The sequence below is a fragment of the Hypanus sabinus genome, chromosome 5, assembly GCF_030144855.1.
Source record: "Hypanus sabinus isolate sHypSab1 chromosome 5, sHypSab1.hap1, whole genome shotgun sequence".
Classification (NCBI taxonomy): Eukaryota; Metazoa; Chordata; class Chondrichthyes; order Myliobatiformes; family Dasyatidae; genus Hypanus; species Hypanus sabinus.
The window spans coordinates 107,034,472-107,049,133 of NC_082710.1; the positions used below are offsets into that span (position 1 = coordinate 107,034,472).

The following is a 14,662-nucleotide window of genomic DNA, read 5'->3' on the forward strand; positions in this document are numbered from 1 at the left end:
TTATGACTCTTAAAGTAGCTGACAACAACAAAATGCTCCACACAAAGGTGCTTAACTCTGCCATGGATGTTCCCAAGCCTGGCTGCAAAAGGAGGAGGGTTGGGCATTGGGTTAGCAGCCCCATCCTGTAAAAACACAATGCCGCAAAAACGCCCAAGACCTCATCCCTGGGAGAGGAAGGATCTTCATCTGCAAGATGTATGAAGTCATGAGGTGAAAGCCAATCAACTCTCTATCGGCCCAGGGCGGAGGACTCTAGCGAGCTGCTATGCCCCAGTAGAGGTGATTCACCACAACTTTGGTCATGATGAGCTTAAGAAGAAAACACAAAGGTGCTTCCACTATTTATTTAATGCTCCTAGGGCATTATTTATTTTAGCCAGATTCCTAGGCTTATTGTAGTTCTGTTAACTAAGATCAACAATGGTAGAATCTGTTGATATTATGTTTGCTTTCATGGATCAGCCTTTGATTAGGACAAGTTTTGATTCCATTTTTGGGTGGTGTACTTTACCAAATCCACGGGTTATTTGGGAGTGGGTTCGATTTTATTTGCTTCTGTTCCTTTTGCATTATTCAGGATGATTTGAGTAATAAGCAGAAATGTGTTATAAAGCCTACGTAATCAAAGCTGGTTTTTGCTCTGAATAGTTTCACAAAGTAGTAGATGTACTGATGCTTTAAATATGCTTTGCACTTACCAAGATGTGGGACTCCGAGCTCTGAACCAATAATAAAGCAACTCAGAAGAACAGGGTTTAATATTGGACTGTTACTTTAAAAGCAAGTGTGCTTGGATTGTAGTTCCTAAATGATTACAGCACTGGCTCTTTAGCCAAAAGTCAATACATGGACCTTCAAAAACCACTGGGTTTTGTTGCTACTAGGGAATATAAACCTCCAAGAGGATCACAACCTTGTCATGGTTTGGGGGCTTGTATGCCTCATTGACCTGGAGAGCTATGTTGGCTGGAATCAGGGCTTTATGCCTTGGCTCTAGGCTGGGTCACCCAAAGGCTAAGACTGGTCCACTGGTTCACCAGGTTCGTGGGTTCAGATCAGGGCTAACAACCCTAACTAGTAAAACAAAACTGTTGTGGAAACAGCAATGAAGAATTGTTCTACATTTAAGTGTAATCGTATTCCAGAGTCTCCAATCGGGACTTGTATGACTGACCACGAGGAAGCTAGTGATATAATGAAAGAACCCTGAATATTGCTAGAGATGGAGGACCTCCCGCTAGTGGTGTAATGGGCAGTAAGAAAGTAAGAGAAAATAGAGAATGGTAATTTGTCATTTGTTGCTAACACTAAACATTTGTCAGAGTTTTGGTCACTGATTCTATTTCCCATTCAATATCCAGTTCACCCGCAATCCACGGGTACAGAGACTCCTTACAGAACTCCGAAAAGTCCTGAGCTGTAATAGCATCACGCTAGCTGCTACACTACTGTTCTGCCAACATTTTGGTGTGTGTTATCCAACAATCAATGTTACAGCTCAGTCTGAACTATAAATCAAATCTCACTGAATCAGATGTTCCTTTTCAGGATATGGCCATTTCTGACAAAGCCTGCTTTAATTGCACTTCCTCAACTGTGCAGAGAATTTGTCCCATCAAATGCATTTGATCTATATAAGTGGGTTAATTTAACAACACATATGGGATGAAAAGAAAAGAATAGCTTACAACATCTTCAATTAATTAATTTAATTGTCTATTCTATGGACATCGTTATTTATTTTTCTTTTAAATTTACAAACTGGTATCGTGTGACTTAAACTTGTGTTTTCTGTGTAAGTAGTGTTCTCCTCTGGATTAGAGTAACATAATAACTATACTACTGTGTCACTGCCCAGAGTCCCTTTAACATCAGAAAGTAAGAATTGGTAATTAAGACTTTCACAAATAATTCTTCAGCTTGGAATCATAAATCATAATCTGGGTTACATTTGAACACGACATATTCTATAATTGTTATAGTTAGGAGGTTAAATATCACACCAGTGAAGGAATTCATAAAAGGCTGGGAGTACTATAATTAGGGGATTATCACAAACTAGGAAATGGAGGATTGGGGCCATCAGGGATTATACCGAGCTAATCGCTTCTTGTGTCCTTTTGACTCTCTCCATCTCTGGTGTTTCCTTAATTGATGTTCCAGTACCAATATCTTCCTTATATGCGATCTTTACACACAGAAGTAAGGTATAAAAATGAAGGTCAGAGAGTTTCATCTTATTTTCTTACTTTGGCACTGTAACTGAATATGTAACTGAGCAGGATGTGGTTCGTTAATAAGTGAAAAGACAACTGAAACAATAATCAAAGCAGCAGAGTTCACTAACCAAACCATGAATTAAACAAGGACAAGGAAAGCCTCTAACAGGTAAAAGCAGATGAGGCTACTGTTAGAAAATGTTCAGCTGTGGAAAGAAACTAAAATAATTGTTAGATTACTGCAATTGATGAATTTTGTTAACATCTGTCTCTGTATATTTAAAAGGAAAGAATAAATATTCAAAGAGTGAGTATGTTAGCATTGGGAAAGTATTTAGGTAAAAAGTACCAAGCTGAAATTCTTTTGGTTTTCTTTAGCTCTCAGGATTTCAGGTGTGTCTTTTACTGTGGTGACCTTTCCTTTAATATGTTTAAGCTCTGAAGTGTACTGAAGCTATAAAACAGAGTGAAAATTAACAGTGAGAAAACAGGGAAGAGAAGTTGCAAAGACAACAAGGAGAGACGGATCTGCTGTCATCAGTGGCAGGTGTTTGCCACCTACCGTACTCAGCTCCACTGGCATCATTGGAACCAATTGTGTAGAAGTGGCAGTGGGGGGGGGGGGATGCAAACCTTGCACCCACTTACCACTGATGACAGAAGATGAATTACAACCCATGAAAAAGCTGACGAAATTCTGGACTGTAACAGAAGCTTTAGATAAGTGTGGATGTAGAGAAGATGTTTCCTATAGTGAGGAAGGACATACCTTTCGAACAGAGTTGAGGAGGAACTTCTTTAGCAAGAGGGTGTAGAGGGCAAGCCTCAGAATAAAAGGACATCCCTTAAGAACACAGATAAGGAGAAACTTCTTTAGCCAGAGGGTAGTGAATCTGTGGAATTCTTTGCCAAAGATGGCTGTGGAGGTCAAGTTATTGGTTATATTTAAGGTAGATAGTTCCTGGTTAGTTAGGGCATCAAAGATTATGGGGAGAATGCAGATGAATGGGGTTGACAGGGATAATGAATCACACGATGGACTAACAGAACAGGTTCAATGGGCTGAATGGCCTAATTCTGCTCTTATGTCTAATGGTCTGTATCTATATGTTGTCTGTTACAATGTGATCAATTGGGAAAGAGTGGAAGGTGCAACACCCAGCTGTTTTCACATCCTAGTCACTGCAGGGAAGTGAAAGGAAAAGAAGTAATGCTACAGGTGCTGGAATCTGAAGCAGAAACTGAAATGCTGGAAGAACTCAGCTTGTCAAGCAGCATCTGTGGAAAGAGAAACCAAATGAAGTTTGAAGTCAGTGAAGTTTTCTATTTCAGCAACATCTTCTATGTCTGGTAGAGCTTTTCCAGCATTTCTGCTTTTGTATGAGGTGATCATGTAGGTAGAACGGATGCATGTTGGTCTCATTGTGAGAGTATTCAGATGCAGGAGTGAGATGCCTTACTCCAATTGTACAGAGTGTGGTGGAGTGCCATTCGAGTAGGCTTCTTTGTCCTGGATGACGTTGAGCTTCTGGAGTTTGTTCAGCTGCACTCTCCGAGATGGAAGCGGTGCTCAGACACAGTGGTCTCTCTGGGTCCAATCAATTGTTCATCCTTTACGCCTTTTTTACGAACGCAAAATAATGCTGGTTATCAAGAATGCAAAGTACTGCAGGTCTACCCCACTTGTTAAATAGTGATGGAGCCAGACTTGTTGCAAACGGCGTTGCATCCTGTTTCAGCCACCAGGGAAGAAGGCATCAGAGGCAGTGTGCGGAGATGGTGCATAATCCAACAAACGGTGCGCGATTGTCTTTGATGTTTGCCTCGTAACCACAGGACCCTGTTGGACATTGGTAATGTGGAACACTGCAAATCTGGTTCACTGGTTCATTGGTGAAATTGACAGCAGGGAGCTGCGTGGCCTCAGTTGTAGTGTGAACCAGGGCCTCACGCCGCGGGGTCGCCTGTTGCAGCCACTCATGGAAGGAGGCGCCAGAGGCAGTGTGGCGCAGTGTCCGTGCTGGGTTGGGGGCTGGCCCCTCCAGTGCTGTTTGGTGGAAGACAAGTTGGGTTGTGTTCATCTGCAGCTGCACTATTTTCTTGATTGATGATCAGACTGCTGCGGGCTTGTGCTTGCCAACAGCATCCCATGCATTTTCAGTCTACAGGACATGACACTCAAGCACTTGGGCAATATATATTCTTTATGTGACTGTATGTTCACTGCCATCTTATAAATGCTATATGTGCCTTGTGCTATGTATGGCCTGTCAGTACTGTGTTATGCACCTTGGCCCCAGAGAACGCTGTTTCGTTTGGCTATATTCATGGTATTTATGTATAGCTGAATAACAATTAAACTTAAACTTGAATTTAAGTGGGGATTATTCCTGTATGTTTTGCAGATGGTGAAAAGGTTACTCAACAGAGGAGGGAAATGAGTGAAGGAAACACTCCTCTATCTTGAATAAAAGTAGTCTTTTGTTACAGTCCTTTTGAATTTCGTGAAAACATACAAAGCAAAGAATATCGACAAATAGAATGCATGTTTACCATCTCAGGTAGACATGTTGGACACCAATTGTCCAGACAGTAACAATGACAGTGCTACTCCCTTTCCAGGCCAGCGGCAACAATCTTGCAACCTGTCTCAAACCAAGGTGGGATTTTTAATCTCTGGACATGTATTACACTGAATAGACGACATGGCAACAGTGCCTTGTTCTCTGTTCCTTTCCATGGCACATGTCTTTGCAATGGCATAGCCAGATTGATCTGACAACCAGAAAAAATGTCAGAAACCAGAAAAAAAAGTCTTGCTTCCTGAAGAAATAGCCCAAATTATGTGTCAGTACGACTTTTTGACTTACCATGCTGATGTTCTTCTGGTTCTCCCGGACTCTCTGTATCTCAGGTGTGTCAATTACGGGAACGTAATGAGACATGGTCTTTTCTGCTTCGGCCTTGTATTGTTTCTGGGATAACAATTCAGAGCAGTATGAGACATAGCAGCAAACAGGCAAATTTCTCCCCATGCTTCAGAAGGTTCACAGCAGTAACACTTCGTCGAAAAAGAAACGGGAAGCCCCTGTATTGTAAAAGGAACAACATTCCCCTGTACTTTAGTTTAATGAAGTTGCTTATTTGTTGGGTCTTACTTTTATTTAAATAGAAAAAAGAAATTTTATCAGAGAGCAAAGATGTGTTTGCTACTGCTAATTGCATATGTACCTGCCAATTGGCTTAGTTCTCCTCCTGTTTCATATACTCTTAGGAAACATAATTTTAATGTACTGGCCATCAGCTTCACTCATTTACATTTGTTGAGTGATTACTTTAGAAATACAGTGCAGAACAGGCTCTTCAGTCACTTCGAGCCATGCTGCCCAGCAACCCCCAATTTAACACTATATCACGGGACAATTTACAATGGCCAAATAACCTACTAACTGGTACATCTTTGGACTGTGGGTAGAGACCAGAACACCTGGAGGAAACCCACACACACACACACACACACACACACGAGAATGAACCCACAGATTTGCTTACAGGGTATGCTGGAATTGAACTCTTGACAAACCCAGCTGTAAACGCATCACGCTAACCACTAGACTACCTTGGCACCCCACTTATTCACAGGAATTTTTGTAGTCAGAATTATTCAAAGGCATCTGTCAGATCTTCACTAAGTCGCATGCCATCCTTTCTTTGAAAGGAACTTTATCTCCCTCATAGTTGCTGGGTTTAAACTGTGCAAGTCTCTTTCTGATGACCATGTGGGATCACTTTCACTAAAAAAGCACTGCAGAGGCTGAAGGAGGGAACTCAGCTACTGGAGGGCAATGAGCAATGCAGAATAAATATCAGGAATGCTCACAACTATTAAATAACTACAAAAAAAGTGTAACTTTAACATTGCAAATAAAGAACACACAACTTCAAATATACTTTGACCACAACTTCATGCTCTGGTATCAAATGATGCACTGCTACCCAGCAGAGTGGTGAAGCATCATATGGCATTTGGTCCTGGACTTTGAATGCTAATTCACATACCCATAAGGCACTTTAAAAATGCATCAGCTTAAATTGTGTATTATGCACGGTAGTGTAGTAGTTAGCACAATGCTTTACAGTACAAGAGACCCGGGTTCAATTCCCCTCACTGCTTGTGAGGTGGTTTGCATGTTCCCCCCTCCCGTGACCACGTGTGTTTTCTCTGGGTGCTCTGGTTTCCACACACAGTCCAAAGACGTATTGTTAATTGGTCATTGTAAATTGTCCTGTGATTGGACTAGGGCTAAATCAGGGGTTTCTGGGCAGTGTAGCTCGAAGGGCTGGAAGGGTCTATTCTGCGTTGTATCTTATTAAATAAACAGAATTAGGCGTTTGGCCCATTGAGTCTGTTCTGCATCCAGTCAAGGCTGGTTTAATGGATCAGGGCAATGGATAATGGATCACAGACACCACAAGTCAGAAAAATGAAGCTAAATTGTGATTTGCTCTATTTATTGCAGACAGGTGCCTGGGAATCACCCTCTTGTGCAAAAAATTATGATATAACAATCATCACTGAGTAACATGAGCAGTGGGGAAGGTATTCGTTAATTTACTAGCTCGTAGTGTAACTCCCTGTGATACTTAATATCTTGAAAAGTCTATCCAATAAAACTTCCATTACAAATAATGTTATGTAAAGCTAGATGAAATAGTTGCTACTCTAACAGTATCATGCAGTCAAATGTAGATACAAACTGATTAGTCAGGACATCAAAGCCACAGGAAGAAGGCAGGAGAATGGGATAATAAATCAGCCACAATGGAATGGCAAGGCAGACTTGATGGGCCGAATGGTCTAATTCTGATCTTACATGTTATGCAAACTGACGCAAACTTATTCCCGTTGATTTTAAACTCTTGCCCATCTATACCTCTACTCACAGGGGTCTTGTCTCTTCTTAACTCAGCTGCATAAACATGGGATGTATTTGTGCTCTAATTCTGCGCTCTTGGACAACACCTAATTCATTTAGTTCCACCTTAGGCAGCGATACCTTCAGCTCCCCTGGACCCAAGGTCGGGAACCCTCCCTCTAAATCACTCAGCTTCTCTCTCTCTCCGTTCTCTATAATATTTAGCTTTGCTTTTGGTCAGTTCCCGGATATTGATATCTCCTTAGGAATGATTTGCTATCTTGAGAATACTACAAAAACAGAAGTTGCAGTTATGGTATTGTGGTAGGAGAGCTGCAAATACATAATTTACCAAAGATGCAGAAATAAGCCCTTTGGCTCGTCAAGTCTATACCGACCACGAAGCATTCATATACATGAATTTAATTTTATCCACACATTCCCGTCAACTCCCCCCAGATTCCACCTCTCATTTATTATCTAAGGCAAAGATTCCCAACCCTTTTTAATGCCATGGATGAATACTATTAACCAAGGGGTCTGTGGACCTCAAGTTGGGAACACCTAGATTTTAGAGCCAATTGAAAGTGGCCATTAAACTTACCAACCTGCATTTCTTTGAAATATGGAAGGAAGTCAAAGAACTGGAGGTAGACACAAACAGACACAGGGGAAATGTACAAACTCCACACAGACTGGGCCAATCACTAGGAATGAACCCTGGGTGTTGATGCTGGAGGTCGCAGTTCTATTAGCCATGACAGGCTGCAAGTAGATTTCTCCAAAGGTTTCCAAGTAAATGGGCTGAACTTTGGAAAACATGACATATATGTAGAAATCAAGACAGCCAAAAACAGTGAAGTCCCTAGGCCAATCATTAAGGCAATAAATCCCAGTGGCTTACCATTTCAATTCTTATCCCCATTCCCATTCCAATATATTGGTCTATGGCCTCTTTGTTGACCAATTAACCTACCCGGTACATCTTTGGACTATGGGAGGAAACCAGAGCACCGAGAGGAAACCCACACATACCATGGGGAGGATATGTAGAGGTTGCCGGAACTGAACTGCCAAGCTCTGACGCCCCAAGCTGTAATAGCGTTGCGCTAACCACGATGCTATCATGGCACACATTCTGGCACCTTCTCCCTTCCTTTCCAGTCCTGATGACGGTTCTTAACCTGAAACCCTCCACTTCCATAGATGCTGCCTGACCTGCAGAGTTCCTTCTGCATTTTGTGTGTGTTGCTGTGGAGAGGTGTGCTGGGAGCAGAGGAGAATCATCTCTGGACCATTTGGTAGTGCACAGTTTCCACACGTCAGCCACCCTTTGGGGAAGGACGGCTCACCCTCTTGCTAATAATATCCCACCATGTGTCCTGCTCTCATTCTTTCCATACACCCTTGTTGTCTTCCCCAGCCCAGTGGGCAGTGGAAGATCAGTCACCATCTCTAGTCAAGGTGTGATCGAAAATATCTGGTTTCTGAGAGGATATGGAGATTCGGCAGAAAGGATCAGCCAGGATCAGGTTACATTGGACATATATTTACTTTTTGAGATACAGTGCAGAGAAAGCCCTCCCAGCCCTTCAAGTGGCGCCAACCAGCAATCACATGATTCTTTAACTGTAGCGTAATCACAGGACAATTAATGATGACCAATTCACCTACCAACCAGTACATCATTGGACTGTGGGAGGAAACCAGAGCATCTGGAGGAAACCCATGCTGTAATGAGGAGAACGTACAAACTTCTTAAAGGCAACAGTGGGAATTGAACCTGGGTTGCCTGTACTGTAAAGCGTTGTGCTAACCACTACACTACCGTGCCACTCCTTCCTGATGTAACCATGCCTTAAGTGGTCTGAAATACTTCCAGTAAGATGGCAGCGCATGCAAACAAAGTGGCTTCCCAGGGGCCAGCCAAAGGTGCTTTTTTCTGTGTAGAATTTGTTCTTATAACATTGGAAACTGCAGGGCTATTCCATCAGTGAGCTTCCCGTGACTGGAGTAACTGGACTGGTGTCGGCTGCAGAGCCGGCTGAGGTGTTGAAGGAGCCGGTCGGATATTGGAGGAGTTCTTCGGAATCTTGGAGGAACCAGTCAGGATATCAGAGGAGCTGGCATCAGAGGATGCATACAGAGGAGCATGCATCTGTATACTGCTGGAAGCCTATTCCATCAATTATTGGAAAATGTCACTCAAGGTCTTGGACTATATATGTTTTTTTTTTGAGTGAATATGCTTCTATGCTTGTTATTTTGAATGATCTTACTCGCTATTTTTGAATGTTTTATTTGCTATTGGAGGAGTCTGCTGGTGTGTCGGAGGAGCTGGTTTTGGTAGAAAGAAGCTGACTTGCTGCAGACCATATTGCTGCCCGCTACTCGGAAGCATCGAAGTTGGTGCAGTATAATTGGGGGCAGGTTGCCTCAGATATTTCATCTGCAATCTCAAGACTTTGTTGGACAGTGACAGCGTAAGTTGGCGCAGGCCTGTTACCCTTGACTGGTGGAGGGACAGTTGACGTGGGAGCTGTGTAGCCTCAGTTACAGTGAGAACTAGACCTCGAGCCTCGGACTTGTCTACAGACCAGGTGAGAGACGTGGAAGTGCTACAGCTTGGTGGAGGTCGTCTGGGGCTTGGTCTGGCTGTGGGTGCTGCCCTCCTGTGTTTGAGTGGTGAAATGACAGGCTGGATAGCATGCATCTGTATACTGCTGGGAGCCTATTCCATCAATTATTGGAGAATGTCACTCAAGGTCTTGGACTAGATATGTTTTTTTTTGAGTGAATATGCTTCTATGCTTGCTATTTTGAATTACTCGCTATTTTTGAATGTTTTATTTGCTATTTTGAATGTTTCACACCTGGACCTCAGAGGAGCACTGTCTCATTTAACTGCATATAAGTATGGTTTGAATGATAATTAAACTTAATTTGATTTGATTTGATTTGAAATGTGCAGAATGAAGGATGGGTACTTTGCCTGAAGTTGATCCCACTCTTTCATTTACAATGATGGACAACACACAAACACACAACAGGAATTTCACAGGGGCATCAGATCATGTTTATCAAATACACAGACTGTGGAGCCAATGGCAAATGGAGAGGGACTGATGTGTGTTTACCTGGCTGCTCAGGTATTTCACATTTTGAGCATGAATAATGTCAGGCGTGTCAATGACTGTGGTGTAGTTCGACCTCTCCTTTTCAGCCAATTGTTTGTATTTTACCTAAAAATAAAATCAGGCATTAGAAAACACCTTAGTAATATTCCAGTCTGCCAGTGAAGCAAAACCAAGAAATTCTGCAATTGCTGGAAATCCAGAGCAATACACACACAAAGCTGGAGGAACTCAGCAGGTCAGGCAGCATCTATGGAAATGATACTCAGTCAATGTTTTGGGCCGAGACCCTTTTCAGGATTTAAAAGGAAGGGGGAAGATGCCCGAATAAAAAGGTGGGGGGGGGGGGAGAAGGGAAGGAGGATAGCTGGAAGGTGATAGGTGAAGCCAGATGGGTGGGAAAGGCCAAGGGCTGGAGAGGAAGAAATTTAAGAAGAGATGGAGTGGAGCATGGGAGAAAGGGTAGGAGGTGGCAACCCGGGGGAGGTGATCAGCAGGAGAGATGAAGTAAAAGGACAGACTGGGGATTAGAGGAAGAGGGGAGGGTATAGAGTATTTTTTTTACCGGAAGGAAAAATCTATATTCATGGCATCAGGTTGGAGATGACCCAAATGGAATATAAGGTGTTGCTCCTCCACCCTGAAGATGGCTTTATCTTGGCACAAGAGGAAGCCATGGTCTGACATGTCAGAATGGGAATGGGGATCAGATTTAAAATGATTGGCCACCAGGTGGTTCCGCTTTTGGCAGATGGAGCGGAAGTGATCGACAAAGGAGTACCCCAATTTACAACGGTCTCACCAATGCAGAGGAGGCCACATCAGAGCCCATGTTCACAGGTGAAGTGTCAAATCAATTTAGTTTACTGATCATCCCAGATGAACCAAGTAAACATTGGCTTAAATCTGTTGTTTGAATGCTGTTTCTGTCCGCTGGGTTTTAGGCAGAGATAATGAAGGAGGTAGCAATTCACATCTTACAAAATCATGTAAATACTGGAAGCAACTTTTCAAATATATTTCTGCTTTGTACTTTCCTTGCTGTCTTGGTAACAATTTAAAATTAATAATCTCACTTTGGGATTCCTAAAAAAAAAGTTAAGATTAGATCATTGCCTTGGGATCTTGCTGTGCACTGATTAACTGCCATGATTTTCATATTAAAACAAATCTGGGGGGATTGGAATCTGTGAAAATCTCTTCTTTTTCTAGTTTCTCTTTTTGCTGTATCAAAAACATCACTGGTGTTCTTCTTAAAATACAAATGTAGGAATAAAAGGTCCAACATGTAATGTGCAGAAACTAATGCCACGTGGCTGGAATGGGGATAAAACCCAGCTCATAAATCTTTGAATTTTGTGCAAGTGAAATTATCATTAAACATTGCACTAAGCGATTTCAACTCAAGATCAATCACTGAGTTATACAAAACAATGATTGCTATTACATTTATGGGACGTTACTGACATTAAACCATAGAACATTACAGCACAGTAAAGGCCATTCAGCCCATGATATTGTGCCAACCTTTTAACTTAACGCAAGGACATAAGTGACATTTTTATACCCACCACCTACTCACCTGGCTTAAAATATCCGTGGCGTTCTTTGCTCTGGCCATGTCAGGTGTTTCATTTGCAAATGCCACAAGCCCCTTACCCTTTATTTCTTCCTCCAATGACCTCTTGTACTCTTTCTGAGATAAGAGAAAGAAGAGACAATTTACCACACTGTTTTATAACTCTGTGGAATTAAGGTCTGTGGAGGACCTGCAGTCATGAAGTAGTTGAGAATTGTCAAGTTCAAGCAGAATTGTGTTGGTTACACATATAATTCTATCTTGAGCATTGTAGTGGCCAATTCTAACCATACCTGCTGGCAACCCCGACCGATTTGTATGACGTGCCCTCTGCTCCAGTAATGATTGTTCTAAAAGTTGATTATATGTATTCAATCCTATATTAGCAATTAGGAAACATGCAATCTTGAAACAATAAAAACTTAAGTGTGCCCAAGTGTAAGTTAAGCGTAATTGAGTGATCAGCAAAAGATATGACATCCCCAGCTGCAAAATTCCAAATACGTAACTTATTTCCTTTGCTTTTACTACGCCCCACTCCTGTGACTAGTTACCATAATGAACATGCAACGCAGATAGAGAACAGATTCATGGCCCCTACAGGTTTAAAAATTACTTTTCATGTTTTTCACTCCAACAGTGATGTTAAAGACTTTGATAAATAGGGAATCTAGACACATTTTATTCAAAGGAAGCTAAACATTCTGATTAACCTACAGATGAGGAAATAATGAAGAAGAGTTATTTCCTCCCAGTTAGATCTGTGCAACTTTAATGGCTTTGCAGAATCACACTCAGAAATGCGTTATTTTGTGGCAGCAATAATAAATAAATTATTAATTACTGTAATAAATATGTATACAAAAATTTAAATTAAATAAGTAGTGTAAAAAGAGAGGAAAATTAGTGAGGTGGCATTCAAGGGTTCAATGTCCATTCAGAAATCGGATGGAAGAGGGGAAGAAGCTGTTCTTGAATTATTGAGTGTGTGCCTTCAGGCTTCTGTACCTCCTTCCTGATGATGACAATGAGAAGAGGGCATGTCCTGAGTGATGGGGGTTCTTAATGATGGATGCTGCCTTTCTGAGGCATCACCATTTGAAGGTGATTTGCCATATGTGTGGTAAAACAGGTGTAAACTTAAGGTAAACATATACGACAATATTTTTGTTACTGATACATTCTACCAAAGGTGTTAAGATTGATTGTTGTGTATTTAATACTTCAGTAGTATTTCAGCAATATTGAAAATGTATTATTTTAGTAAGCATTCTTCTTTTATTAATTCATTATGGGTTATATGTATAAATACTTGAATTGCATATGTCATCACGCTACCACATGATACGTGAGCTGGCTCACTTAAAGTAAACATGAGGATAGACTCACATTTCAGACTCCTGTGCCTTTCTTTGAATTAGTTTAATGTTTTGAAGTTAAAAAACATAAGTGATCTCCTGCTAACCAGCTTCATTTCCTGCTGCTCATCTGAGTCATTTGTATAATTATCAAGCCATTCAATATGACTGCTTGCCAGACTGAACCTCGTCCTTAGAGACAGTTTGATGAAGATATTTCATTTACCAATAATTAAGATAACCCATTAATCATTGGTAAAACCATAGATTATCTTTGCACTCTTTGATGTTGTAATAAACTATTGCTAATCTCTGCAGCAAGGTCAAATAATTTGGGTATAGTCTACTTTGTCAATAAGTTAATATGACAGTTCATTTTTCTTTCCCGCAATTGGAAACATTGATTTATGAAAGACTATCCACATGGAGCTTACTTTCTTTGGAAATGAGAACAGTGAGGGGAGAATTAATCAAACACGTAGAATGAATATTTTTTTCTTCACAGACAGATCTATTACAAAAGGGGTGTCAATTTATGGTAACTGGTAGATTACAGGGCAGTTGTGGAAATAGTAGAAAGCGAGTAAGATAAAAATTAGCTTTAGTTATTAATAATAAATACTTTACTGATCCCAAGTAGGAAATTCTTTTTTTATAGCAGCAACATTTGAAAACACACTTAGCGGAGTGCATTCTTAACTAATAAAGTACAGAATAATAACATACACAATAATAATTTACCAATGTAATTTGCAATGATGTGTGATAGTGCACAAAATAATAAAACAGAGACTACTGTTACATGTATATCAAAAACATACTGTAGCAACTACTCAACCAAACCAATTTAAGACTAAACAAAGGGGTGGAGGGGAGGGGGTTAATTCTGTATGATGCACTTTCCAGTCCAATAACCGGAAATAAGTGTAATTAAGCAAATTTAAACAGGCTTAAGTGTGTTTAAACAATTTTAAATGTAATTAAGTGGGCAACAAAAAAGATATCACCCATAGCCCACTCCCCAGCTCTACTGAATCTTAAATCATGAATAAGTAGCTAAACTCTTTGCTTTTAGCACACATCCACCCACATGACTAACTACCCATAATAAAACACAAATTACAATGCAGACAAGAAATAGATACATGGTTCCTACATAAGTGCACCATTTGCTTTAAGTCTAATAGGCTAGAATTTGCTGCGCAGCCAGTAAGTATTACCACTCTTTGGATGCCAACATAGCATATCTACACTAACCCTAACCGTATGTCATGGGGATGTGGGAGGAAACCGGAGCACCTGGAGAATGTACAAACAGTGGCAGGAATGAAACGGCGATCTTACAGTCAGTGCCATAGAGCACTGCTTTAACCAGCACGCTCCCGTGCCTAGCTCTGTGATGAGTGGGTCTCTGATGCTGGTGGAGTGATAGATCTTCACCACATTTACATCA

The 14,662-nt window shown here is 41.1% G+C and overlaps 1 protein-coding gene across 1 annotated transcript in view; it reads right to left on the reverse strand.

Annotated features, from left to right (window-relative positions):
• neb (nebulin) overlaps positions 1 to 14,662 on the reverse strand; it is a 322,851-nt gene that overhangs the window by 53,092 nt on the left and 255,097 nt on the right. Inside the window, exons 130-134 of the mRNA XM_059971179.1 lie at positions 11,855 to 11,968; positions 10,276 to 10,380; positions 5,093 to 5,197; positions 2,572 to 2,676; positions 2,099 to 2,191 (exon numbers count right to left, since the gene is read on the reverse strand). Of these exons, the coding sequence (XP_059827162.1) occupies positions 2,099 to 2,191; positions 2,572 to 2,676; positions 5,093 to 5,197; positions 10,276 to 10,380; positions 11,855 to 11,968 (522 nt within the window). The remainder of the gene's footprint in view (positions 1 to 2,098; positions 2,192 to 2,571; positions 2,677 to 5,092; positions 5,198 to 10,275; positions 10,381 to 11,854; positions 11,969 to 14,662) is intronic.